The sequence below is a fragment of the Scatophagus argus genome, chromosome 22 (genome assembly GCF_020382885.2).
Source record: "Scatophagus argus isolate fScaArg1 chromosome 22, fScaArg1.pri, whole genome shotgun sequence".
Classification (NCBI taxonomy): Eukaryota; Metazoa; Chordata; class Actinopteri; family Scatophagidae; genus Scatophagus; species Scatophagus argus.
The window spans coordinates 1,133,313-1,160,006 of record NC_058514.1 but is presented as its reverse complement, the minus strand read 5'-3'; the positions used below and the strand labels follow the sequence as shown (position 1 = coordinate 1,160,006).

At 45.9% G+C, this 26,694-nt stretch overlaps 3 protein-coding genes across 11 annotated transcripts in view; 2 read left to right on the top strand and 1 right to left on the bottom strand.

The window, feature by feature from the left end:
* The window catches only part of grip1 (glutamate receptor interacting protein 1), a 39,432-nt gene extending 21,397 nt beyond the window's left edge, over positions 1-18,035 (top strand). For 3 of the 9 annotated variants that reach the window (XM_046379074.1, XM_046379072.1, XM_046379075.1), the window contains exons 2-26: positions 2,793-2,873; positions 4,175-4,310; positions 4,422-4,567; positions 4,696-4,779; positions 4,863-4,938; positions 5,033-5,178; positions 5,389-5,536; positions 5,685-5,854; positions 6,313-6,450; positions 6,550-6,699; positions 6,822-7,008; positions 7,139-7,284; positions 7,767-7,847; positions 8,619-8,688; positions 9,156-9,301; positions 9,604-9,748; positions 10,317-10,456; positions 10,869-11,066; positions 11,319-11,472; positions 12,258-12,296; positions 12,554-12,665; positions 13,465-13,575; positions 13,702-13,818; positions 13,895-14,041; positions 14,176-18,035. In XM_046379074.1, coding sequence (XP_046235030.1) covers positions 2,793-2,873; positions 4,175-4,310; positions 4,422-4,567; positions 4,696-4,779; positions 4,863-4,938; positions 5,033-5,178; positions 5,389-5,536; positions 5,685-5,854; positions 6,313-6,450; positions 6,550-6,699; positions 6,822-7,008; positions 7,139-7,284; positions 7,767-7,847; positions 8,619-8,688; positions 9,156-9,301; positions 9,604-9,748; positions 10,317-10,456; positions 10,869-11,066; positions 11,319-11,472; positions 12,258-12,296; positions 12,554-12,665; positions 13,465-13,575; positions 13,702-13,818; positions 13,895-14,041; positions 14,176-14,481 — 3,374 coding nt within the window. In that variant the 3' untranslated portion in view covers positions 14,482-18,035. Of the gene's footprint in view, positions 1-1,760; positions 2,279-2,792; positions 2,874-4,174; positions 4,311-4,421; positions 4,568-4,695; positions 4,780-4,862; positions 4,939-5,032; positions 5,179-5,388; positions 5,537-5,684; positions 5,855-6,312; positions 6,451-6,549; positions 6,700-6,821; positions 7,009-7,138; positions 7,285-7,766; positions 7,848-8,618; positions 8,689-9,155; positions 9,302-9,603; positions 9,749-10,316; positions 10,457-10,868; positions 11,067-11,318; positions 11,473-12,257; positions 12,297-12,553; positions 12,666-13,464; positions 13,576-13,701; positions 13,819-13,894; positions 14,042-14,175 lie in introns of those variants that run through there. The other 6 variants (XM_046379077.1, XM_046379078.1, XM_046379080.1 and 3 more) reach the window with 4 other exon arrangements.
* A 723-nt stretch (positions 18,036-18,758) lies between these two features.
* On the top strand, positions 18,759-20,038 carry lsm8 (LSM8 homolog, U6 small nuclear RNA associated). The gene is made up of 4 exons (XM_046379730.1): positions 18,759-18,998; positions 19,237-19,277; positions 19,448-19,575; positions 19,801-20,038. The coding sequence occupies exons 1-4, from the start codon at positions 18,968-18,970 to the stop codon at positions 19,889-19,891; spliced, it is 291 nt and encodes a 96-aa protein (XP_046235686.1). The 5' UTR covers positions 18,759-18,967; the 3' UTR covers positions 19,892-20,038.
* An 842-nt stretch (positions 20,039-20,880) lies between these two features.
* On the bottom strand, positions 20,881-25,980 carry LOC124053980 (thymidine phosphorylase). The gene is made up of 10 exons (XM_046379603.1): positions 25,778-25,980; positions 24,912-25,035; positions 24,593-24,795; positions 24,422-24,520; positions 24,026-24,155; positions 23,828-23,946; positions 23,529-23,691; positions 22,424-22,651; positions 21,844-21,984; positions 20,881-21,761 (listed from the first exon to the last, which is right to left on the bottom strand). The coding sequence occupies exons 2-10, from the start codon at positions 25,027-25,029 to the stop codon at positions 21,598-21,600; spliced, it is 1,365 nt and encodes a 454-aa protein (XP_046235559.1). The 5' UTR covers positions 25,030-25,035; positions 25,778-25,980; the 3' UTR covers positions 20,881-21,597.
* Between the last annotated feature and the right edge of the window lie 714 nt (positions 25,981-26,694).

Here is a 26,694-nt window from a genome sequence, read left to right as displayed (position 1 = left end):
AATATCTTCTGCTGTGCACTTCAGCAGGATTCCTGACACCCACTTCAGTCATACATAAGCTGATTATATGTTTTATAAAATCTTTATCTGCAAAGTAAGCAGATAAATGAAAAGGTCTCGATGAAGGTCGCACAGCTGTTTGTTGACCTGAGGCAGATTCTGTCCAATCAGGCTGTAGGAGGTGGAAAGTAACTAAATACATTTACTTCAGCACAAATATGAAGTACTGACAGCTTTAGTTACAGATTTTTACACACAGAACATATAAAGAGTTTATAAAATGTGATAGTTTGTTGTAAATTAAACCACCCAGCAGTTTGCAGTTTGTCCTCTCAACAGTGAAGCTTTGCTGCTTTTCCTTCTCTCTCACTGTGGGTTTTAGACTGTTGGTCCAACACACTGGCTGTATGACACGAGGGCTCCCCCTGGTGGCTGGCTGCAGTACAGCTCATAAGCTCCTCCCCCTCCATGTTAGCAGATGGGACATGAGCCAAACTAAAAACTCAAAGTACACGTCAAATAAATTTTTCCCAAAGATGTTTTCTGTCATTTTAGGTCATTCTTATCACACTGATGTTTGTTCAAGTGTTCATTTGTCTGATAAGTTTGGTTTTATTAGTTATTTGATGCTGTAAAAATATATATCCAATAACTGGTCTTGCCAAACAGATCATTTTAATTTCCTCGTGACACAGCGGTGGACTTTAACCCGTTATCAAACTCTTAATTATCATTGACCTCTGTTAATATCCCTGCAGTCACTGCAGCTGAGCAGCACCAATCTTCGCCTCCTGAAACACAACCAGATGAACAGACTGAAGGCCTAACATCATCACAACATGTCCACGATAACTGTACTAAAATATCGTTTTCAGCTTTCATGGATAATGCCAATGACATCCATTTGTTCCTTTATTTTGAAATTTTATTTTGAAATTACGGTTTTGTTTCCGCTTCCTTCTCTCATCTGTGCTCATCCTCTCTGCAGCACATTAACTCGACTCACTCGTGATGTCGCTCTGTCTCGTTGATGGTAAAGGAACAGTTCACCCAAAAATGAAAATTCAGTCTTTGTCTACTCACCCAACGTGCCAAAGTTTCTTTGTTCACAAAACATTTTTGAAGCTTCACAGTGAAACAGCATAGCAGCATTCTGCCAAACAGCCGGAGAAACTGGAGAAAAAGAATATATAAGATTTATACACATTATCAACATGATAATATTTAATTTGTATGACCTCTAACAGATGTGTTACGTTCAAATTCATTCAAACAAATTTCTTGTTGGGTGGAAATTGTTGAGGTGGGAGCTTTTATACCATCTGCAGGCACTAAGTGTTACAGCTGCACTTTTTCTGGTGTACATGTGAGTGTGTTTTTGAGGCTTTACACTCACACTATTACCTTCTGTTAATTAAAGTGCAGAAATCATTAAAAATGGATCATCAGCGCCTCAGTGGATATTAAATATACAAGCAAAAATACTGAATACTTTTACTTCCTCCACTGGTGTGTGTGACCTTGTTTAAACAGTCCCAACTCGATGACATGAGCTCAAGTAATTTATATAACATACCACAGTGTGTAGTGTGAATACTGTATGTACTGTGGATGGAGACAGTAAGAGAGACGCCGCTGTCCTACATGTGGAGGAGGAGGCTTTCATCTTCAGTTAGCTACGGTGTGTGTGTGTGTGTGTGTGTTTTTATGTTTGTGGGTCAGTTGCAGTGGATGTATCAGTACCACACATTAACCCCCCACTTGCTTCCAGATCTGTCCAGTTCTCCATCAGTCATCCAATTAAAACTCTTATCAGATCTCTACATCCAAATGGACCTGATGTCATGGTTAGCTCCGCCTCTGCTCTGTCATCTGTGTGGTGACATCACCTGGGAAGGGGTGGGGGGCTCCCAATGGACTGCTGAGATTGGTTGAGACTTAGATAGGCCACTGTGTTCTCCTCTGGGATTGGCTGCTGTACTGATGATGAGTTCACCTCTCTGGCAGTGGTTTCTTTATTCATGAGAACAGGCTGACTTGACAGGCCTCTCAGCAGCAGCATTAGAGAGCAAACCAGACAGTGAACTGGTCACAAAGAGTCATTCAGTCAGTTTCGTTAGATGCTAACAAGGATGCTAATGTGCTGCTTTACTGGCTAGTGAGGCCAGAAGCTTGGAACGGGATGATTAAACTAGCATATCAGCGGTTTTTAAAGTGGGTTAGCATCTTAGCTTTGAGATGTATTTCTGTGGTGGAAGCTCTGCGATGTCTGATGATGGTGAGTACAGATGCATTATGGGAGCCTGACAATGACTTTTCACTATGGCACCAATCAGAAGACTTGATGTTGTAAGTTTGGAGGTTTCGGTCTGTTCGTTTGTGAACTCAGAAGTCATAATTTGTTTCTAGGGTCAAATGAAAGCTCAGAGAAGTTAGAGGCCAGTTAGAGGCACTGCTAGACCCTCTAAACCTGTTGAAAGAACTGGTAGACCAGTCCAGAACTTACTAAATGAGCTGATAGAGCTATAGAGCCGTTCAGAAGATCCAGAAGAACCAGGACCTGATGGAGCTTCAGAACTAGTTAGAGAAACTGGTAAAAAGCCGGGAGCAGTTGCAGGAAATTATAAAGTCTTGGGACTGGTTCAAATAACTGGTAAAGGGCTGGTACTGTTTGGAGGAACTGAATCAGATTCACACAGGAACCAGTAGCACTTCTAAACCAGTTAAGAGCTTCAGAACCTCTTATATGAGCCAATCAACGTAATGTGTGTGTGTGTGTGTGTGTGTTTCAGACGAGGGGCCGTACACCAAACACTCCGCCGGGTCACGCCCTCCAGATGGAGCGCTGGCCATCAGGAGGCAGAGTATACCAGGTAGGACACACTTCTCTCCTTCCATCCGTCCTTTCTGTCTCCTTGTCTTTTCATTGTGCTGTGAGTCCAGAAGGTTCCAATAAGCACAACGGTGAAGATAACAGCTGAAAATAGGACACACTCCAACATTAGCTGCTTTCCATCCGCGTGGCCTGCAGGAAGATGCTTGCAGTTGCACTTTATCTCCTCCCACCTGGAGCTGGTGGCCTACTTGCAACTTCTATCAGAATGATGCAATCAGAATTTTCCGATATTATGTTTCCACTAACAAGTGAACTTCACAGCAGTTGTCAGAACAATGTCGACTGGCGGACGACCAGTCTGTCGCTGCGCTTCAGAACCTCTCAGATTAACTGTCAGCCTGCAGGACCAGCTGAGGGGGGCTGTGGTGCAACCTCAGACTCCTTAAAGGGAACTAGTGGAAGCTTTGAACTCGTGTAAGGAAGTAATGGAGCTTCAGATTCAGATAGAGGAGCTGAGATCCAGATCCCGTTAAGGTGCCAGATTTAGAGGCTTTGGAGCCAGTTGATGGAGGAACTGGTTGACCGTCAGAACTAGCTGGAGGAACTGGTGAAGCTTCAGAACCAGCCACTGGCATTTAGAAACGGGTCAACAGAACTGAGAGCTCATTCGGTTTTGTTTTAACATCTGAAGCTCAAACAAACTCTTTTCCTTTTTGTTGTACTTCATTGTCTTCCAGTGTGAAGTTTACTGGCAGTTTGTGAAGTAACACTTTAAAAAGTTCTTCCCTTCACTGCAGGAAACTGGCTCATTGAACATTTGATCAGAATAGAAGATTTTGGGGTTTGTGAGTCAGAGCTGATGTTGAAAAAGCCACTGGTGCTCTTTGTAAAGCCTCTTTGGAGGAAGAAGATGAGGGAGGAAGAGAAGACAGTGATGGTCACTGCCAAAGATCAGATGTCTTCATCCTGCCTGAATGAAAGAGGGCAAAGCCCTGCCTGATTAATATTAAAATACAACATTTTAATGAAATCCTGCTTTCTGTTTCATCACCTGAGGACCACTCACATCAGGTCTGCTCTGAAATATCCCCTCTCTCTATCCATCTCTCCCACTGTTAAATATTTCAGGCGTTTGATGAAAAATTGATGGCTGACAGAGTAGAGGATGACTTCACTTCTCCCTTTTTCCCAGATTATTATTTTACTTCTCTGTGCTGAGACAGAGTTAGGGGAGTCTGTGAAGTCTGAGTGCGAACATAGAAAAGAGGAAAATAAACTGGAAGAAATAAGAGTTCAGTCGTGCAGAGTGTTGACCAATCGTGTTCTCGTGTGATGCAGACGAGTTTCGGGGCTGCTCAGTGGTGGAGCTGATGAAGAAGGAGGGGACGACGCTCGGACTGACAGTTTCAGGCGGCATCGACAAAGATGGGAAGCCCCGGGTTTCGAACCTGCGACAGGGAGGCATCGCTGCCAGGTAACAGGTCATCGCTCTGAGTCTGACTTGTCTCTTGTGTTGTTCGTGTCTGATATTCTTCCGTTTTATCTCGTTCCAGTGTATTAAATCTGTTCTGTTCTGTTTGTACAGAAGCGACCAGCTGAACGTGGGCGACTACATCCGCGCCGTCAACGGCATCAACCTGGCCAAGTTCAGACACGACGAGATCATCAGTCTGCTGAAGAACGTCGGGGAGCGAGTCGTACTGGAGATCGAATACGAGCTGCCGCCCGTCTGTAAGTCCTGCCGGAGGTGGTTAGAGAGACAGCGGCAGTGATATCAGTGGAACAGCAGTTCAGCGAGTGTGTGTCGAGTGTGACGGTCGGAGGTGATGTTGACGTGTTGGTGCTCTGGTGTGTTGCAGCGGTGCAGGGGTCAGGGGTCATGTTTAAGAACGTAGAAGTCACGCTCCACAAAGAAGGAAACAGTTTCGGCTTCGTCATCAGAGGTGAGAAGACCTCAGTGTGTGTATGTGTGTGTGTTTGTTTTAAAAAAAGATAACATGTCATGACATGTCATGTGTGTTTTCAGGTGGCGCCCATGAAGACAGGAACAAGTCTCGCCCCATCGTCATCACAAACATCAGGCCGGGCGGTCCGGCTGACAGGTGAGTGACCGCGGTCCTCGCTGTCGGTCTGTAAGGATTTTGTCCCTCGGGAGTCCCTGTAGGAACGGTCCTCTCTCTCTCTCTCTCTGTCCAGAGAAGGGACCATCAAGCCGGGCGATCGGTTGCTAAGCATCGACGGGATACGTCTCCATGGCAGCACCCTGTCAGAGGCCATGAGCATCCTGAAGCAGTGCGGGCAGGAAGCCACACTGCTGATCGAGTATGACGTCTCAGTGATGGGTCAGTTCAAACTCTCTGTTCGTGTTTTTAGTGTTTGAAGCTGAGTCACTATTAACCAGACCTATAACATCTGACTGAGCAACCTTTGGCTGAACAGAAAAGGTTGTTTGAACGCCTCAGGATGTTATCTTCAGTCTCGGATAACTAACCAACCAACTAATCTGTTGCTAGACAAAATAATTTGAAAACTCTGTGCGTTTGTGTTGTCAGATTCTGTTGCCACGGCGTCTGGGCCGCTGCTGGTGGAGGTTGCTAAGGCGACAGGCTCCAGCCTGGGCGTGGCTCTGTCCACCTCCATGTTCTGCAACAAGCAGGTCATCATCATCGACAAGGTCAAACCAGCCAGCATAGCAGACAGGTGCCTGACCTCTGACCCCTAACCAGTGACACACCGATTCAACATTTTTACTCCATTGCAGATTCAGAGTGTCTGTGTGTGTGTGTGTGTGTGTGTGTGTGTGTGTGTCTGTGTGTGTGTGTGTGTGTGTGTGTGTGTGTGTGTGTAGGTGTGGTGCTCTTCATGCAGGAGATCACATTCTGTCTGTCGATGGGAAGTCGATGGAGTTTTGTTCTCTGGCTGAAGCCACACAGCTGCTCTCTGCCTCGTGTCAGACCGTCCGCATGGAGATCCTGCCACAACACCAGGCCCGTCCGGCCCTGAACGCACCGCAGCACGGTACTGTCACACACACGAATGGCCCTGAACGCACCGCTGCACAATATAAACACAAATTTTGGCATCTGTAGTATTTTACATTGCAAACACAACCATCCAGAGGTCTCTGTTTCTCCAGTGGCAGCAGTCTGTGCCGTCCACAGATGGATGGGCTACTGAAAAGAGAAAATGGCCACAGAAACGCACAAAATGACCACAAAGTGACTACACTGAAAACCTTTTCGTCTCGGTGTCTTGCTCATGTCTGTGCTGAGGAGCCCACTGTCTCCATCTGTGGACGTGTGACCACCACAGAGAAACATACGAACAAATGCTTCAATGAAATGAATAACATACTGTAAAAGATTACATGTAATCTTTTATCGAGCTGCGATCCAGGCGATCCTGACCTCTGACCTCTCCTCCTGTCTTAACCTAAACACCCTCCTGTGTGTGTGTGTGTGTGTGTGTGTGTGCAGTCAAGGTGCAGCGCAGTCCCCGCCCTCTCCCCTGGGAGACCGGAGGCTCCGCCCCCAATCTCCCCCCCTACCACTACAACACGTACCACCCCGACCAATCAGCTGCCAGATCGCACAACCGCCATACAAACAACCCTCGTACGTCCGCCTCTCTCTCTCTTCCTGGAGTTGATGTTTTGTTTTGAGAGAGAGACCTCCGCTCGTCATCTGTCTCTCTCTCTCTCTGTCTGTCTGCAGCTCTCAGCCACTCGTTCTCTCCCGGCTCCATGTCGGCCTACAGTCTCTCGTCCCTCAACATGAGCACCCTGCCCAGGAACATGTATCCCACGAGTCCACGGGGCACGCTGATGAGGAGGAAGGCCAAGAAGAAGGACTTCAAGAGTTCCTGTGAGTCTCGATACACAACAAATGAACATACAGTGACGTGAAAACAACGCTTCAGTTCGAACTCTCTTTGGGACGGTCTCTCTCTCTCTCTCTCTCTCTCTCTCTCTCTCTCTCTCTCTCAGTGTCTCTTGCGTCCAGCACTGTGGGTCTCGCCGGTCAGGTCGTTCACACGGAAACCACGGAGGTGATGTTGCTTGGTGACGGCATCATGGGGTTCGGCCTGCAGCTGCAGGGCGGAGTCTTTGCCACGGAAACGCTCTCCTCACCGCCGCTCATCGCTTACATCGACCCCGACAGCCCGGCTGAGAGGTGTTTTCATCTTTTCATTCCTCTGAATACATTTTGATTCAAATGTTGCACCATGTAAGGTTCAAGGTTCAGCTCCATTTTCAACACAGAGTGTGTGTGTGTGTGTGTGTGTGTGCACGCGTGCATGCAGATGTGGTATCCTGCAGATTGGGGACAGGATTTTGTCCATAAATGGAGTCCCTACTGAAGACTCGACTCTGGAAGAAACCAATCAGCTGCTCAGAGACTCATCCATCACCGCTCAGCTCACACTGGAGATTGAGTTTGATGTGGCCGGTAAACACACACACACCACAACACACACACACACACGTCGTCTATCATCCGTGTTTAATGCTGCATCTGTGTTGTCTCGCTGTAATTTGTCAGGCTCTTTGTCAATGTAAGGTCCTCCGGCTGATATAAATACCCACCTACGCTTGAGCTGAATCAAACATGTCGTTAATGAGTCAGACTCAGTGAATGAGTTTCTGTATGAGATGTCACTGATGCTCATCACAGCACAAACAACTATATAACCAAAAGTATACGGACACTAGCCTGCTGCCATCGCTCTCATGTGTTCAGTGATTAAAGTACATCTGATGTAAAGCTCTGCAGGCCAGTTTTTATGGCTACACTCATGAAAACGATTATTAAACTGGTTGTTTATTAATTCTCTGTCAATTTGCTAACTGATTAACGGACTAATAGTGGGGATAATATTGTTTCAGCTGGAGTAGCTGCTCACCATCTGTGCCTTTGCTTGTGTCTGTCAGAGTCGGTCATCCCCAGTTCAGGAACCTTTCATGTGAAGCTTCCAAAGAAACCAGGAGTGGAGCTGGGAATCACCATCAGCTGTAAGTGAAGACAGAGTGAGAGCAGAGGCTGAAAAGATCGTCTGTGTGTGCGGCATAAACAACACTTCAGAGCATTCAAGTGTGTCATAAAACTGATCTTTAATATATTGTTAAACAGTTTTATCCTGATCTTCAACTCGCAGGACAGTCCTACAGGACTGTGGTTTAATCATGAAAGTTAATTTTTAACTTGTTCTTACATCATGTGCACACGTCTGGGAAATGAAAAGTTTTATTTTAAATGAATGATTTCATCATAGTAGATTCAGCCCTTGTGCTCATGCTGTGATACACATTTGTCAGTTCAATAATACATAACCTGCTTTGATTTCATTTTTCTATTTAACATTTAATCATTACCCCAAGTCAAGGAGTAAACAAACTAAATTATTCACCGATGTCTGTTTCAACTTTTCTGTATGTGTGAAATCACTTCTAATCACATCTGTCTGTCTGCCTACCTGTCTGTCTGTCTGTCTGCCTGTCTCTCTATCTGTCTGTCTGTCTGCATGCCTGCCTGTCTGTCTGTCTCTTTGTCTGTCTGTCTGTCTGCCTGCCTGCCTGCCTGTCTGTCTCTCTGTCTGTCTCTTTGTCTGTCTGTCTGTCTGCCTGCCTGCCTGTCTCTCTGTCTGTCTGTCTGCCTGCCTGTCTGTCTGTCTCTCTGTCTGTCTGTCTGTCTGCCTGCCTGTCTGTCTCTCTGTCTGTCTGTCTGTCTGTCTGTCTGCCTGCCTGCCTGCCTGTCTGTCTCTCTGTCTATCTGTCTGTCTCCAGCTCCATCCAACAGGAAGCCAGGTGATCCTTTGATCATCTCTGACATCAAGAAAGGCAGCGTCGCTCACAGGTACAAACACACGCGCACACACACACACACACACACACACACACACACAGCTGCTTGTTAAGTCATTACTGCATAAATCGATTGCATGTTGTGTGTAAAATGTGAATCTGTGAAGTAACCACAGCTGACACATGCGTGTAATGAAGTACAACTGAGACGCAGTGGAGTAGAAGTGGAAAGCAGCAGGATACTGAAACACACAAGTGAAATACCTCAAAGATTGTACTTCAGTGCAGTACTGAATGTACTCTGAACTAGTGTCAGCTGGCTGTAGCTGGATGGTTAATTAGGCTAACAGTCCGGCACAGTCTGTGAGTCTGTGTGTGTGTGTGTGTGTGTGTGTTTTATGGGTCATGTGATTTGGAGTGTGAAGCAGAAAGCTTCTGTTGGTGAACCAGCAGGTCACAGCTGTTTGTGTCTCTCACACACTCAAGCATCTGATCGTGTGTCTCTGCTTTGTGTCTCAGGACGGGGACGTTGGAGTTGGGAGACAAGCTGCTGGCCATCGATAACATCCGGGTGGAGAGCTGCTCCATGGAGGAAGCTGTTCAGATCCTCCAGCAGTGCGAGGAGCTCGTCAAACTGAAGATCCGAAAAGACGAAGACAACTCAGGTATGAAGGCTCCCGCCGGGCTCAGGCTGCACGACGTTTGTGTCTCGTAGGATGGTCCCTGTGTCGGATCGGGAGGTTGTAGAGTCAGAATTATAATAAAAAGAGACAAAACAGACGACTTGCTGGTCCCTGACCAATCGTAGCTCGCGCAGGTCTTCCACAACCTGTATGATGTCACCAGGAAGGAGGAGCCAGGGACTGACTACTGGAGCATAAATGTAAACAAACGACTTGGATGCTCAGCTAATGACTGGCATTCAGCGCTCAGCCTGTGTTGAATGAAACTTTATCGAATGTTTCAGATGAACAGGAAGTGTCCGGCAGCATCATCTACACGGTGGAGCTGCAGAGGTACGGAGGCCCGCTGGGAATCACCATCTCTGGCACTGAGGAGCCCTTTGACCCCATCATCATCTCCTCACTGAGCAAAGGAGGGCTGGCTGAGAGGTGCACACACACACTCTCTCTCTCTCTCTCTCTCACACACACACACACAGCGCAGTATTTTCTTACTTTAAGACAAGTGGTCTCCTGCACGGCTGTTGCAGTGCTCTTGCGGGCCTCTTGTGTACGTTTGGGTCCTAAATTAAACTAACAGCCGTCTGATAACTAAGTAATCAAACACAGTCTTGACTTTGTTCCTGTAATAAATGTATTTATGTGAGCCTTTTTTAAACAGTCAGTAAGCTCCTTCATTTAGAAATGTCAGAAACATCAAACACGGTGGCTTTCTGAAGAAGAATGTTGAAGAGTGTTTTTGTGTTTTTATTTTACACTCAAACAAAGAGGCGTGAACTTTTACTTTGTCTCTTGAAACTTTAACTGTCTGATCCTGCAGCGACCGGCGGACTGAATGGTCAGAGCAGGAGAATGTCGCCCTCTGCTGTTCATGATCCATAACACACCTTAACATCATTAAACCTTATTTGTATTTTTCACTTGAGAAAACATGTTCGATGTTCGCATTCTGAAGACGTGCTGCGTTTGTGTTCGTGTGTGTTGTTGTGCGCTGCAGGACCGGTGCCATCCACGTAGGAGATCGCATTCTGGCGATCAACAGCAGCAGTCTGAAGGGGAAACCTCTGAGCGAAGCCATCAGTCTGCTGCAACAAGCAGGAGAGACGGTCACACTGAAGATCAAGAAGCAGGGAGAACGTATGCACACACACTCACACACACACTCGTCATGTTTCAGGAAGTCCACCATCCCCCAACATTTCAGACTCCTTGGATTTTAACACAGAAAAAGTCACGTAACGTGCAAACGAATGAAGTGATGGCTGACGGTAATCCAGATGCTGCTCACGTCCATGTCAGACAAAGTGCCTTCAAAAAGTCCAAGTATTTGCAAAAATACCTCACACTTTTCTGAGCATCGGTGCTTCTCCTCCATAGAGTGAATGCAAAGGTCTGGGACGTTTGGATCGTGTATCTTACGTGGTTAAACACTTACTCTGTGAAAACGACTCAAGCTGGCCCATCAAAACTCCCATTTTACACTGAGAGAACAAACACACACAAAACTAAACTTTTGTGTTGCTAATGAGCACGTTTTATCTCTCTTTAGTGTCGAGCCCGAAGTCCTGTGTGATTGGTCCAGGCCAGGGGCCGGGGCTTGGTCAGGAGCACCAGGACGGGGAGGAGGAGCCTGTGGTCATGGTGGCGCCTCTGTCAAGCCAGAGGGCTTTCAGCACGCTGCCGTCCGTGGACAGTGCTGTGGAGTCGTGGGACGGATCCAACATGGACAGCAGCTTTACCATCCCGGGTAGGGAACTGGCCTCTGACCTTCTGATCTTAACATGTAACATTTACAAACTAAAATGTCTAAAAATGACTCTGAATGAGAATATAATCTGTTGAGCCGTGCAAAAGTCAAACTCTTTTATTCTAGCTAACAGCATGTTTCAACTGTGTCTGAGTACAAACTGCTGCTAATGACCGTACTAATAAAATATTCCCGTGTGTGTGTGTGTGTGTGTGTGTGTGTGTGTGTGTGTGTGTGTGTGTGTGTGTGTAGCTCCACCTTTTCAGTCGTCTCAGTACAGTTTCCACGAGTGGCGCAACGCCAAGACAGCCAACAGCCAATCATCTTCATCCACTCGCCAGAGAGCCAACCCGCTGTCAGATCTGGGCTTGAGTGACGACGACTGGGACCGCCCACCTCTCGGCGGGTGAGACAGAAACAGGAGTAGCAGTAAAGACACAAAAAATTAAACGAGAAAAAAAGGAGTCACAAAATCATACTGGAGTGTATCTCATAACAGATTACTGACACTGTTAAAAACTGGGCAGGTAAAGAGTTGACCTTCCAAAATCACACCTGCTGTTTAACAAATGAAAGTTTCTTTACAAAAGAAACAGCAAAGCTGATACAGCCATGAATATGGAATACAAATATCTAACAGAATACAAAAACATACTCGATGAGATTTATCAGGTTCAGGAGGAAGAAACCAGAAGTCAGGAAATGAAAGTGATTATCAGATGGTAGAAGCAGCTGAATTAAAATGCATGATTAGAAATATGGAAGGATAGAAGCAGGATGTCGGAAAATACAGCATTCATGAGGTGTTGAAGGTGTGAGGGGGGAAGTACAATTACTCAGGTACTGTACTTATGAAGTACTTGTTCTATACAAAGCTGCCAAACACATTAAAGCGTTAATTTTCTGAGATCAGTAAAATCACACGTACTCTTTGAGATCAGATTAGTGTATAATACTTCAGTAATAATCTAATAAATAACTCTCTCAGCAGACTGGCACATCTGTAGTTTAAAAGAAGCAGCCCTTAAGCAGATAACAACAAATAATTTTTTTTTTTTTTTGGGATTATAATTTATGTTACACTTCTGAATCCCCTGCCAAATGTTAGCATGTTAGCGTTCCTCTTTCAAATTAGTGGGAGTTGCTAGCCGCGAGCTAACAGCAGTAACAGCAGTGTGTCTCTGTCTGCAGAGCCTGTAATCTGCCCAGCGGTCTAATCAGTGACAGCAGGTATCAAACTGACCTTCGACCCTTAACAACCCCCACACAGTCCTCTGTCACCCCTCCAGCAGAAACCCTCACCTGGTGGCCTCTGACCCCACTGACACACACGAACACCTGATGGATGTGTGTGTTGTCACGTGTCCCCCACCTGTCGAAAAAACACTCACCAGCATGACCCGTTTGTCACCAATCCTCCTTCCTGTGTGTGTGTGTGTGTGTGATGTTCTCCTCTCTGATTGGCTGACCTTTGACCTTTCCCTCAGGTTCACTGTGGGGCATGATGGGACAGAACCGGACCAGGAGGAGAACTTCTGGTCTCAGGCTCTGGAGGATCTGGAGACCTGCGGCCAGAGTGGCATCCTCAGAGAGCTGGAGGTGAGAAGTCCTGCTAAAGTTACAATCATTAGGCGCAGTAGTAGAATTAGTAGTAGTAGTAGTAGTAGTTTATTTTAGGTACTATTTGTAACAGTATATACTCTTCTCATGCTGAAAGAACTACATGTTTGGAGTAATTAAGCTGAAAAGAGAAATGACTCCTTCTCTTCCAGGAGTCTGGACAGGAAGCGCACCTCCTCACTCTGGTATCCTCCTTCCTCTCCACTACTAACTCTCCTCCTGTCCTTTCCTCTCTCCTCTCTGTCACTGGAGTCTTAGCGTTGTGAAATATGTTAGCAGTTTTTGAATGTGACTCTAACTGCACCCCAGCAGCAAGCAAGCCACAGGTCATTGGTGACGCCATTGTGACATCTTAGCGACATTACCCAGCTTCTGACCAATCATGTGGCAGAGTCATGTTGCACCAGGCATGGCAGTTTGAGCAAGGCATGCTGGGAAAGCTTGTGCAAGGCCTGATGGGTAGTTTGTTTTGCCAGTCATGAAGCAGATCTGTCAAGTCATGCATGCGTCTGATGAGTCCTCGATTCTGAGTGTCCGAGTAATTCAGTGATTCAGGGTAGATCCTAGAAACAGGAAGTCAGCAGGAGAATCTGTTCTACCAGAAGAAGAATCAGTAGAATCTGCTCCAGTCAGCAGGGACCTGTCCTTGTGTGATCACAGAAACTGGGGTCAAAAGGTCGGACTCCCCAGATGTCTTTGACCTCCATGTTTTTGAAGGGTGAAAGCAGCAGTTTGACTGGCTGCCTGTGTTTGGGTGTTTTTGATTGGCTGTCTCCAGGCAACCATCATGTCAGGCTCCAGCCTCAGTCTGAACCATGACCCTGCCCCCTTGCGCAGCACATTGGGCCGCCAGGCGAGCTTCCAAGAGCGCAGCAACTCCAGACCACAGGTAACCCGTGCTGACCTTTGACCTAACGAGTACCTGTTACACGTGACTGTACCTGTGTTATTTTATCAGATATGTTAGTGAGTGAGTGTGTGTGTCTTTAAAGGATTATTCCTGTGCTTTTCTCAGGTGACAGCCCGGTCCAACACTCTGCCCTCTGACCCCCAGCGCCGAGCTTTTGCCATGAGGAAGATGAGGCAGGAAGTCAATGAGATCCTAAACCAAAACCCTGTGGAACTCCATAAGGTGACCTTTGACCTGACACTTCAGTGTGACACTAAACTACTTGTGATCGTAACAAAGTGTGTTTCTGTGTTTGTAGCTGACTCTAGAGAAAGCCTCAGATTTGGAGGATTTTGGTTTCAGTGTGTCTGACGGTTTGTTGGACCGTGGTGTCTACGTCAGCAACATCCGACCAGGAGGCCCAGCCGAGCAGGGGGGTCTCCGAGCTTATGACCGAATACTACAGGTACAAAAGCGCAAGTAAATGCAGACACACTAGCCCCTGAGAAACACACCTCTTGGACACACTGTCTGAATCCCTCAACAAAAGAGGACATTGACTTCCATCCACATAAACCATTTATATTTTATGGTTTCCAGATTAACCATGTACGGACCAGGGACTTCGACTGCTGTCTCGTTGTTCCACTGATCGCAGAGTCTCCAAACCGTCTGGAGCTTGTCATCAGCCGAAACCCCACCTCCTCTTCCTCCTCCCTGCTGGCCAATCACACTGACGGCAACACCAACAGCGGTCACTCCCCTCAGCCAATCGGCAGCGAGCTGGGCCCGTCAGAGCTCTCCACTGGCCAGGGAGAGGATGGTGGAGCAATCAAGTGGAGCCAACCAGGAGATGGGCTGGTGGCAGGGCTTGGGGTGGGGCAGGTGAATAATAAATCCTTATAGCAGACAACACTGGATCAAACTGGATTAAACCAGTTCTAACCAGACTGGACTGGAGAGGTCAAAAGGAGTACAATATAAATAAGTCAAATTAAAGTGGTTTAGACTTATCCAGACCAGTTCCAAGTGGACCCCCCACCCCCATGGTGCTACACACCCTCTGGATGAACTTTGACCCTTGACCACTAAAGTTTGACCTTTGAACTGCTAAAGCAACCTGAAAGCACATTAATGGACTGGAACAACTCCTCATATTTGCATCTAAACCAGTTCCGCATACTGGTCCTACTGGTGTCACTGGAACTAGAACTATGACTACTGATCCAAGTGAAACCACTGGAGCTACTGGTCCTGTTCCCCTAGAGCCATGGCTACTGATTTCGCTAAAGCCACAGTCAGTGGTTTTACCTGTGTAAGATTAAAGGTTACCGGTTTCACACGCCTATAACTAAGGCTACTGGTCCCACTGAAGTAAGTCAATGATCTCACTGGTCTCGTCTTAGTGAAAGAACCATAGGTAGTGATCCACCCGGAGCCAATGGTCTTACTGGTCCAAGAAATGGTTCTTCTCCGTGGTCTTAGTGGTCACAGAATTGTGAGTACTAAGCCAAAGCCATGGCCACTGCTTCTATGAGTCCAAAGGTGTGGCTCCTGGTCTTCTGTTACAAGAACCAGAACCATGGCTTGTGGCTGTACTGGCAAAGAACCACGGCAGCACAAAGACTGATGGGACTCCAGGGTTCAGAACTTGCTGACAGACAGATTGCCAAGGAGAATAGGGATGCTCCGATCAGGCAAACTGTGGCTGATGCCATTGGGATCATCCGAAATGATACTGATTGCTGACTGGTTTCAGTTCTTCAACAAGCCCACCACTGTGATTTATATCAAAAATGTTAATCTCACTGGTCAAAAATATGAGCATATAATGCTGGTACTTGTTTTGAAAGTCACAATAGGCAACTCCTGGTTTGATAGTTCTGAAAGTTTTGACGCTAACTATGTGATGCTCAAGTGGCACAAAACATTATTTGGACAAGAAAAACTGTTAGGATAACCTGTTTGTTTTTATCTCTTGCACATGACCAAGTGTGGGTGTATTTTGTTTGCATAAATCGCTTGCACCCCTTGCGCCTCCCCAGCTACACCCTATTGTCCAAATAAGGTCACTTTTAGCACTGAGAAAACCAAGATGGCAACGGCCGTAATGAGGCTCGAGGCTTCGAAACTGTAGTCCACCTACCAGTGGATGATGTCATTTCTTTGACACAGTTTATGATTTTAGAACAAAAATCAAGTAATTTCCAATAATCATCAGCTGATACTGATCGGAGCATCAAAGACTGAGGGTTTACTGCTAAGATTTTAGTTCTGTGCCATGAACAAGCTGCAAGTTGGAAGAGTAATAATAATCATGTTGTTGATGATGATAATGACACTAAGCAGTTCAATAAGAATCTTTTTCTACTGTTTACACCTGGTGGACTGGCCACACTGTGTGTATGTATGTGTGTGTGTTTGTATGTTATGTGTGTGTGTGTTAAACACAAGGCCAGTTAAGCCCCTCCCACCTCAACTCCTCGTCTTGGCTTTGTCCTGTTCCCTACTTCTTCCCTTGACCAATAAGTAGCCAGGATGACAGACAGCAGTTCTGAGAGATTCAGCTGATTGGCTGGAACCAATCAGAAAAAAAAGGTCTCTGCCTGTCTGTGATTGGTTCTCCCCAACACACAGATCGATCAATCAACTCCAAGAAAAAAGCCAAGCATGCCCCCATCCTAACTCCCCTGACCCTCCCAGTAACAGTGATCTATTATGCTAATCGATTGGTGTGTTTTTTGATTGACTGTTGTCAGTTTTCTCTGTTTGTTTGTTTTCATGATGACTGAACCTGAAAAGATGTAAAATAGATTTAAAAAAATGGTTCAGTCCCATCGCTGTTCACATCAAATCCATCAAACCCTAAAAACATTCACATCATAACCACTAAAACAACAATGTTACACAAGAAAAAAAATCCTGATATAACAGGAAACCTGTGACAGTAAATATCTGTGTGTGTGTGTGTGTGTGTGTGTGTGTGTGTGTGAGTGAGTGTGAGTGTGTTTATTTTGGAGTGATGTCAACATCTTCCTATTCTCACCTCAGTCTGAACTCACTATTTAAACTGGCCAATCAGAGCCCTCCCTCAGCATCAGCCACCAGTAGAAACCCTCCCTCCTCAGCCATTAGCTCTGTGCTAAAGGTCCTGTGATTTGGATTGGAGAACTGTGATTGGCTGTGATTGTGCAGCAGCTGTTTCTGTGTGGATACTTGTGACTGATTGTTCGGCTCCGTCTTAAACTTTGTTAACTGTGACGTTTTGAGTCTGAAGCAAAGTGCTATCTTGTAGTTAGCATGTGGCTAGCAGATACTGAGCACAGGGCTAGCATAAGCCTAACATGTGGTTACCATTTGGGTAAACACTTGCAGCACAAGGCCAGCACTAGCTATGGTTACCAACTAGCAAACATACATTTACCTCTGGCAAATATATAGTTAGCACAAAGCTAACACATGGATAACATATAGCCAATGATGATATCTAGATGTTAGCATAAAGCTAGCCTCAGGCCTACAACTGGCTAACACAGCCAGTGTATGAGCAGAACAAGCACAAGGCTAACATAGGGCTGACATCTAGTAGACAAAGCTAATATTTGGTTGGCATACAGCTAACACAGGGCTAACATCTGGCTTACATAGGCAATATGTGGTCAGCACACACCTTAGACAAGGTTAACACAGGAGTGGATCTGGTAAACCTGGTGGCCAATGAAAGACTAATTTGGCCAGTGCAAGGTTAATACAGGGATAACACATGGTAAACATTGCCGATATTTGGCTAGCACATAGCCATCTCAAAACTAGCATCTGTTAAACATTGCTCATAGTTGTGGGGTGTGGCTAAAGCAGAGCTAACACCTGCTAGTAGTTAGCATGGTAGTGGTAACTAGAAACAGCCTTGCCAGGTGATAAACACTATTAGCTGAGATAAACTGCTCCACCAATGTTGAAAAAGCCACAGAGCTGAGGGATGTGGCTTCAGGAGGGTTTGATGAGTGAGATCTAAAGCCATACACACTGTGTTTGTGCACATGTATTAACTGTGTGTGTGTGTGTGTGTGTTACAGTGTGCGTTTGTGTGTGTGTGCATGTGTTTGAGTGTGTAACATTGCAGGGATTTGCACTCTAGTGATTCACCTCAGCAAGACGTCCACACACACAGACTCACAGACGTACATACACACACACACACACACACACACACACACAATGCATTGCACTGCCATTTGAAATAGTGGGTCAGATTAGTTTCCATGTAGCTTCACCAACCAACCAAACTGTATTTTTCTTTAAAGGAACAGGGATGTTGTAAAGTATTTTTGTACAAATTTAATACTTTGGTAGCATGACGTTCCTGGTATTTGTCCTGTTGGGCTCCACTGCTCTCCTCCACCCCCCCTTTGTATGGACGACTACTGAGCAACAATAAAGATGAAGACGTGCTGGGAGGACTGGACTCCATGTTTGTTCTTAAAATAAACACAACATAATCATTTTTAATACTACTTTGTAGTATCCTGTCTGCTTTTAATACGACAGAGTAGTATTAAAAATACTAAAAAAAATTAAAAATACTAAAAGTAAAGGTAAAGGTCCTGCATGCAAACGCATTGTTAGTGCAAAAGTAATAGTATCAAAATATACTTCAGTACCAAAATGAAAAATACTATTTCAGAATATTATTGAATCTGAATACTAAAAGTATCCCGAACTAGCAGGCAGAATTATTAAATAAATGTTGTTGAGTATGAAGTACAATATTAAGAAATAGAAAAATGGAAATACTCAAGTAAACTACTACACTTGTAACACAGGACATGTGATCTGATTTCCGGCTGCCATCTTTGTTTAGATTGTGCTTGGGGACAACAGGTCAGGTTTTCTTTTTTCTTTTTACATTTTAGAGTTAGAAATACCGTAAAACAAAGGTAAGTGTTGTTAACCGAATTTCTTGATTTGTTAGAGCCAAAGGATTTAAAATGTAAGAAAACTTCATGCTCAATGTTGGTTTTAATGCAATGATATTTTATGAGTGGAACAAACTTTTTAAATTTTACCTATAAAAATTATGATGTGAATGCAAATAACAGTGATTAACAGTCGCATTATATTTAGCGAAAGTAATTTTTGTTAAATTATTTCCTTTTAAACATAAACCGGATGTGACGTTCCAGTCGTTCCGGACGTTTCGGTGCTCTCCTTGCCTGCTCGCCCTGTGAATCGGTGGTGGATTAGTTCGGTCTGTTCTCCGGTGTGTTGTCGCTGTTAGCACCTTGGTGCTGTTTTTCTTTGACGATTCTGCGCCGTTTCATCGCCTACCAGCCAGTGGAAACATTAATCGACCTTTCTGCTGGATAAATAAACGTCGAGCCCAGCAGGAAGCATGTCTACTGCCTTGGAGAGCTACATCAACCGTATCCTGCTGCCGCCACTAGCTGGCTAACATGCTAATTTCCGAACTGAATGAATGAATAAATGCTACTCAGCTTAGCATTCAAGCTAGGAGTGATAATTGTTTAGGTATTTATGGACGTTAGTAGTTGTCGTTAGGTTCAGCCGTGCGGTTAGTTTTTTTGTTAAGTTAAAAATGTCAATTTAATGAGTGTTTTAAGCAGAAAAAGTGTGTTGTTCCCTTAACTCGGTGTGATTCAGGTACTGTGGCCATCGTCACCTCAGACGGCAGGATGATTGTGGTGAGTTAAACATCCTTCACTACCTGTGCGCGTGTCGAGAGTCTCATTGTTGGAAACTTGTACCTTTAGAAAATCAGGGTTCATAAACATTGGAGCTTCTTACTTTAATATGTTGTAAAGCTCTACAGGCTCTAACTTTATGACTTTTGGGTCACCGTGTGTGCGCGCAGGGCACTCTGAAGGGCTTCGATCAGACCATCAACCTCATCCTGGATGAGAGTCATGAGCGGGTGTTCAGCTCCAGTCAGGGGGTGGAGCAGGTGGTGCTGGGACTGTACATCGTCAGAGGAGACAACGTGTGAGTGACCTCTGACCTGTTTGTTACCGCACTGTGTGAATCCATCATGGCAGCGTGGAGGTTCTCTGGTTCAGCTTCTTAAAACAAACACGTGCTGCTTTTCTCACTTGAACTGAACGTTGTCATGTTTTTAACTGCTGGTTTTCTAGCAGACGGAAGAATTTGAAGCACTTTATAAGTTTAACCTGTTTATTGACTCTGTGTGTGTGTGTGTGTGTGTTTCAGGGCGGTGATCGGGGAGATTGACGAGGAGACAGACTCCACACTGGATTTAGGAAACATCAGAGCTGAGCCGCTCAACTCTGTTGTCCACTGATGACCCCACACACACACACACACACACACACACACACACACACACACACACACAATCTCTCTTGTCTCCTTGGCAACAAATGGCTGTGTGATTTATTTTTGTTTGTATTTTTTTATAAATAAAGAATTCCTAGAGATGTTAGATGAACTTTTTTATGCTTTGAGTCTGTTTCTGTTCAGTTGTGGTTGCTAAGTACTCAGAGTCAGTTCTGTAAATGAGTTAAGGTGGTGTCCAGCTGAGCGCTCAGCGCCCCCTGCTGGCCGCATGTGTGCTGGAATCCACTTTCTATACCGCTCATCCGTCATGGTCATCTGGATCGCATCCAACCGCAGGGCCAACACACGGACAGCCACTCACATGTCCCTGTGGGATTCGAACCCGGAGCCTTCCTGCTGTGAGGCGACAGCGCTAACCACTGCGCCACCTTGCCGCCCTGCTATAAGCACGAAAAGTGCTGAAAGGTTATGAAGTTTGGTCTGATTGTTTTAACGTGTATGCAAACTACTAACTGTTTTGTGCCTTCATGTGGTGTTTTATTTAAACTTGATGCCTCTTGTATTATTTTAGAAAGATCTTCACTGATTTACTGTCATACTTTGTCTTGCATTATGTTTTTATCTACTTAAAAACTTTATAGAAAAAACCCAAACTACTGGAATCTTGAATATTTGTGCTCTGATAAACTGAGTTTATAAAATGTGGCGATGACTGATGTTTTTCAGCGAGTTCGTAATCAGTTCGAGCTGATCAAGCGGTTAAATATCATCTTAACTGTTTTCTCGTTAAAGACTGCAGGCTTTAATCTCTTCTTCAAATGAAAATCGAAATGTGCTTCACGAAAGCCACCCGGACTGTCGGGCGCTGCTGCGACTCATTTATTTACCTTAAATGTGAACGTGTAGTCCCGCAGGTGAGCAGTTACCGTCTGCGGTCACCACCTGTTGAAACGCGCGCATCAGAACAACCTGAGACTGACGTGTTGTGTTCAGGGACCAACCGCCAATGCAGGAAGCTTTTTATTCGTCTCAGCAGGAAGCAGAACAGAAATACTCACATCTTGTAATTAAGTAAACATCGCAGTACCACAGTGTAGAAATACTCCCCAAAGTAAAAAAGTCAAGGATTGAATTTTTAAAGTAAAAGTGAAAGCAAGTAAAAGAATGTAACAAAAGTAAGCAATAAAGTAGAAGCACCAGCATCAAAAGATACTAAAAGTACTAAAAGTAAAAGTACTCAGTATGCAGAGAGGTGTATTTCAGGATAATGTATACTATAAATACATTAATGTGTTAATCACTTATCAGTTATTTTCTTATATTTCCTGAGTAGTTTGTCACATTTAAAAGCCACCAGGAGTAATCAAAATCAGGAACAAAATCAGCTCCACCTTCACCAGATTCAACATTAAGGTGATGAACACATTGATGACATCCAACACTATGAAATGTGTCATTCTGCATCATGAGTACTTCTACTTCAGGTACTTCACATATGTTTTGAATGCAGGACTTGGATACATCACGTATTTGTGATGATTGTACAGCAAACTCGACAATTAACTGCTCACGTGGAGAAGCTGTGAGAGGTATTTTAGATGGTAAACCCGTCACTGTTAGCAACAATAACTGAGGGGGCGGGGCTTAGGTCACATGATGCTACTCACCAGGGTGTTACTGTTTGTGTTTATGTGTTAATAAATAACAGAGTTAGGACGTGTGTTGATGAGGTAGCAGTAGTTCCTCCACCAAAGTCGGTTTTTCTTGTGTTTGTGTGTGTTCGTGTGCTCCCACAGTCAGAGCGCTCTGCAGTCGACTGATCTGGTCTGGAGTCGGAGCCGGATCCTCATGGTGGACCCGCAACCAGGAGACGCCTTAAAACACAACAAACACCATGAAGAGCTTAACCGGAAGCCGTCCCTGAACTCATCATCATCATCATCGTCAGCCTCTCACCTTTCTTGACCCTCTGACCCAGGGACACCAGTAGCTCCGCCCCCACGCTGTGATTGACAGCTTCTCCGGCCTTACATCGTCCCGCCCCCAGTTTATGAAGAACTTCAGCTAAAACCAAACCGTCGACATCCAGGACGACACCTACAGGATGACACAATCGATTACTCATCAGTCCCATCAAACGTGATGGACGCTAACAATCCAAACGATCAGACGTTGCAGCTCCTTCAACGTCGTACCTTTTCTAGAAAACGTCACACTTGAAAAAGTAAAAAAGCAGGTAAGTAAATGTAGAATGTAAGTAAGAAAGAATATCTTAAACTATTTGTGTCTGCAAGGTCATTTTAATATAAATGAAGCACACTCAGAGCTGTGCGGAGTGACGTGAACAGTATTTGTTTGATAGTTTGGTTTATTTGGGCCCTGCGATTGGCTGGCGACCAGTCCAGGGTGAACCCCGCCTCTCGCCCGTAGTCAGCTGGGATTGGCTCCAGCTCCCCCACGACCCTGATGGACAAGCGCTATGGAAAATGGATGATGGATGGATGGCTTATTTGCGTGCTTTCTGTTCATGTTTTACCCTCTGCAGGCGTCTCCAGTTGGATCTGATGCTTAGCTTTTCTCAGGATGCTGTAGTAGTCTGTGTGGGCGGAGCACAGCGACCGAGCCGTCTCACTGGCCACACCCTGAGCCTCCATCATGGCCTGGAACTTGGACAGAGCGGCTCCACCAATCACAGCATCAGAAATCTGTCGTCTGCCTTCTGATAGGTCGGACACCAGTCCAGTCATCAGCAGCAGCAAACCGCCTGCAGGAACAGCACATTTTTCATTTTCTCGACAGGTAAAACAAAAAGGATGTCATGTGTGTGAGGCAGCTAGTTATCAAGAAATTATTGAAATATATAATAATATTAAATAATAACATATTTAAATTACAGTTTTCTAAGTACAACCAATTATTTTAGCAAGTGAAGATGATGAGGGTCGTCAGGTTGAGACAAATGGATGTTGGACATTTCACGTGGACTGCGGCTGGACTGGATGCCGACCGACGGCTCCGTGACGGAGACATCATTGGTCGGTTGTTCCGTATTGATTATTTGTGGTGATCTTGTCTGAGTCCAGCCAATCAGACACGAAGCGCGTGACCACATTTCCCGACCGATTTGAACAGCGGACGCGCCGTCACGTGTCACGTGAGCCGAGACGATTGGTTGGTTGGTTAATTGACTGAAACTGTTCAAGTTCTGCAGCTAATCTTTATTTTCATTAACCGATCAAAACCGTCAGAAGACGTTCGTCACAGTTTCCTGAAGTTTGACGAGCAGATTTTCCAAACTCGGATGGACTGCGTGAAAACAGACTTCAGATGAAACGCTAATGAAACTGGATGGTAACGAAGTGCTTTTCATTCTGTGACGACAGGCTCAATTTAAAAGTTAATTAACGAGATTAAACAAACTCACTCTGAGTGACTGTGAGAGTAAACCTGCAGGTATTTTCACTGTTTAAGTCATTTTTTCAAGCAAAAATCTTTTCATATTTTCTTGAATTTCCCTGCGGATCAATAAAGCGTCTGTCCATCGATCAGTCCAGCCTCTCCGTCGTCAGGGTTTGCTGGTGAAATTAAACCGAATGTGTTTTCATTCCAACATTCAGACCAGACGAGGACTTCAGGGTTACCCAGAGTCATGACCAGCTCCATCAGGTCTTCGGGTCCCCTCCCCTTCAGGGTCTCCACAGACTCGATCACCTCCACGCTGTTGCCCACACAGCGACCGATCGTGGAGTCCATACGGCTGAGCACCGCCCCCGTGCGCATGCCCAGACGGTTTCCGACAGCCACCTGAATTACACACACACACAAGAAAAAGAATTTGACAGAACGTCACCAGACTTCAGCTGATTCCTGAACAAAAAGGACAACAGTGTTGGAGCGGCGCTCCGGCTCGGCGGGCTCTAAACCACCCACGTGGACTCACGAGTGACTGTGCCAGTTCTTTGGCGCTGCGCAGGTCTTTGTAGAGAGCAGCTCGTCCAAACTTGACGTCCAGCACCAGCGCGGACAGCGACTCAGCGCCTTTCTTTGAGATGATGGAACCTGAAACCACCAGCACACACTTAAGTCCCTCGGCAGCAGAACCGCGAGCAGCCGTGTGGCGGTAAGACCGCTTCAGTACCGGTGATCAGCGGCAGGCTGTCCACGGTGCTGGTGGCGTCCCGCAGGGCGTACAGGACCCGATCTGCAGGAACCAACGCCTCCGTCTGACCCACAATGCAACAGCCCACCGAGGCCAGGATGTCCAGAATCTGCACAGTCGGCACATTCACACCCACGCAGTACACACGAGTATCACGGTACTGCAGTACTGAGAACTTTGTTCAGTTAAAAACATGGCCTTAATGTTACAAAGTGGGACATCGCGGCTGCCGGCCCACAGCGGTACGGTTCTGTGTTTTGATGGGTCGTCGCTCGCCGCCTTCAGTTTTACTGTGTGTGTTTCCTGTAAGCGAAGTGTGCAGACTCACAGACACTCACTGACTGACTGACTGACACTTCGTCCAGTCTGTCTCACCTGAGCTGCTGATTGGTGGATGTTGAATCCAGGAATGGATTCCAGTTTGTCCAGGGTTCCTCCTGTGTGAGCCAAGCCCCGCCCACTGATCATAGGCACCTGACAAGCACACACCTGAGGTTATGACATCACAGAGAAAATGTGTGTGTGTGTGTGTGTGTGTGTGTTTACCTTACAGCCGCAGGCGGCGAGTGCAGGCGCCAGCACCAAGCTGACTTTATCTCCCACCCCTCCTGTCGAGTGTTTGTCAACTACCAGCCCCGCCCACTCCTTCGGCCATGACATCACTTTCCCCGATGACATCATCTCCCTGGTCAGGGTCTCGATCTCCGTGTCCATCATTCCCTTCTGCCAGATCGCCATCAACATGGCGCCTAAGAGAGAGAAGATCAAAGAGGGAGGTGACGGGAGACCTCAGGAAAGTGTCCATCAATCTGTCTGTCTGTCCATCTGCCCGTATGTCTGTCTGTCTGTCCTCAGCCGGTCGTACCGATCTGGGCCTCCTGGATGGTTTTGTTGGTCACAGTGTGGATGAAGGTTTTGATGTCTTCATCACTCAGTGCTCCTCCGTCCTTCTTCTTCTTGATCAGTTCTGGGATGGACAGCATGTCAGCCTGGAAACAAACATCACGTCTGTCAGACTGCGCCAACGTTAGCACGTTAGTGATGTCACATGTCGACAAAGTGGACTGATGAGCCCGCAAACCCGACTCGCTGCAGACGAGTTCAGTTTTCCACAGCAGCATCGAACGTGACGCCTTGAAAGGCTCCGAGTCCTGAAGGGTGAAGGTTCGTCAGCCTTCTGTGGCAGCAGAATAAACATCTGGACGCGTTCAACATTCGAAGGTGTCAACTTCTGACTGGGATATAATTTTATTTTTTGCCAATTTGCTGACATTTTATAGACCCAGCTGAGTTTTATTGTTTAATGTTTTTATGCCGCAGTCAGATGTTCCTTCTGTGGATCTGAGCTCAAAACTGAGCCCAGACTGTAAGGCCAACCACTGAAACACCTGAGAGTTCAGAAGCAGTATTTGTACTTCAAGAGAAACACTTTAAACACTTTACACTTGGAGAAACATGTTTTTCACTGAGCTGATGAAAGACGTAATCTGAAAAGACACTAAAGCTGCCGTCAGCTGGAGAAACACTGCAGTAGAAGTATGAAGTCGTACAGCATTACTACAATACTCAAGTAAGAAAAGTGGAAAAAAATGTACGTAAGTGTAGTACTTGAGTAAACGTACTTAGTTATTTCCCAACACTGACCAACAAACAATAAAATCACAGAAACTGGCTGAATAAGTGAGTGTTTTAGCAAAGCTCACACACACACACACACTCAGAGTGGCCTACCTTGGCTGGTGATCAGTGAAGTGCCGTTGACTCTGCAGCTCATCTGAAAACGGCCTCAGGTCAACAGTCCACCGGCCAATCGGAGAGCAGGGAGGAGGAGGTGATAAACAGCCAATAAGGTTTCAGCTCAGGTTTAACCCCAAATCCTGTTCGACTCCCCGGTCAGGTTCACCTGCTGCTGCAGAGCGTGTGTGTGTGTGTGTGTGTGTGTGTGTGTGTGTGTGTGTGTGGCTGCCACACGTCAGGCGTCCTTCACCTCTGTGTGTTTCCGTCTTAGTGCACCTGGACCAGAGCAGATAACTGATCATTAGTAATCAATTAGGACTGAAAACTGTGACAAAAAGAAGTAAAGCACAGAGGATGATAGTAGTTGCACCTGCCAAGATACTACAGTATTCCTGTTAGCCATTGTGTACTTCCTGTCCAACTGTAAAGTCCTGCCGTCGTCCTCCGTTTGTCAGTCGCATGCGGTTGTACTGTACTGTTGTCATTGTGTGGTTGCCGGGGGACCAGCAGATTTGGCTCACGACCCACCTGCAATCGGAGGGTGAGCTTTAGAGCTGCTGCCAGGTGGAGTTACCTTCGGACAGGCTAACTGTTTCCACCCATTTCCAGTCTCTGTGCTAAGCTAAGCTAAGCTAACTGGCAGACATGAGGGTGGAATCAAGATTCCCATCCGACTTTCAGCACATTCCTCAAAGTTTCAAGCTGCTCGTCCAAAGCCGATACTGGACATGAAATGGCTGTTTGTCACGTCCTCTCAAGGTGTTGCTGTCTGCTGCTCAGGTGAAACCCGTCACTCATTAACTCAACTTTAAGATTCAATGTCCAAACGAGGTCAGAGGCCTTAAACCTGTTGACTCCAGAGCAAACCCACAGCAGCTCTTAATGTGAAAGAACCACACAGGAAGTGAGCG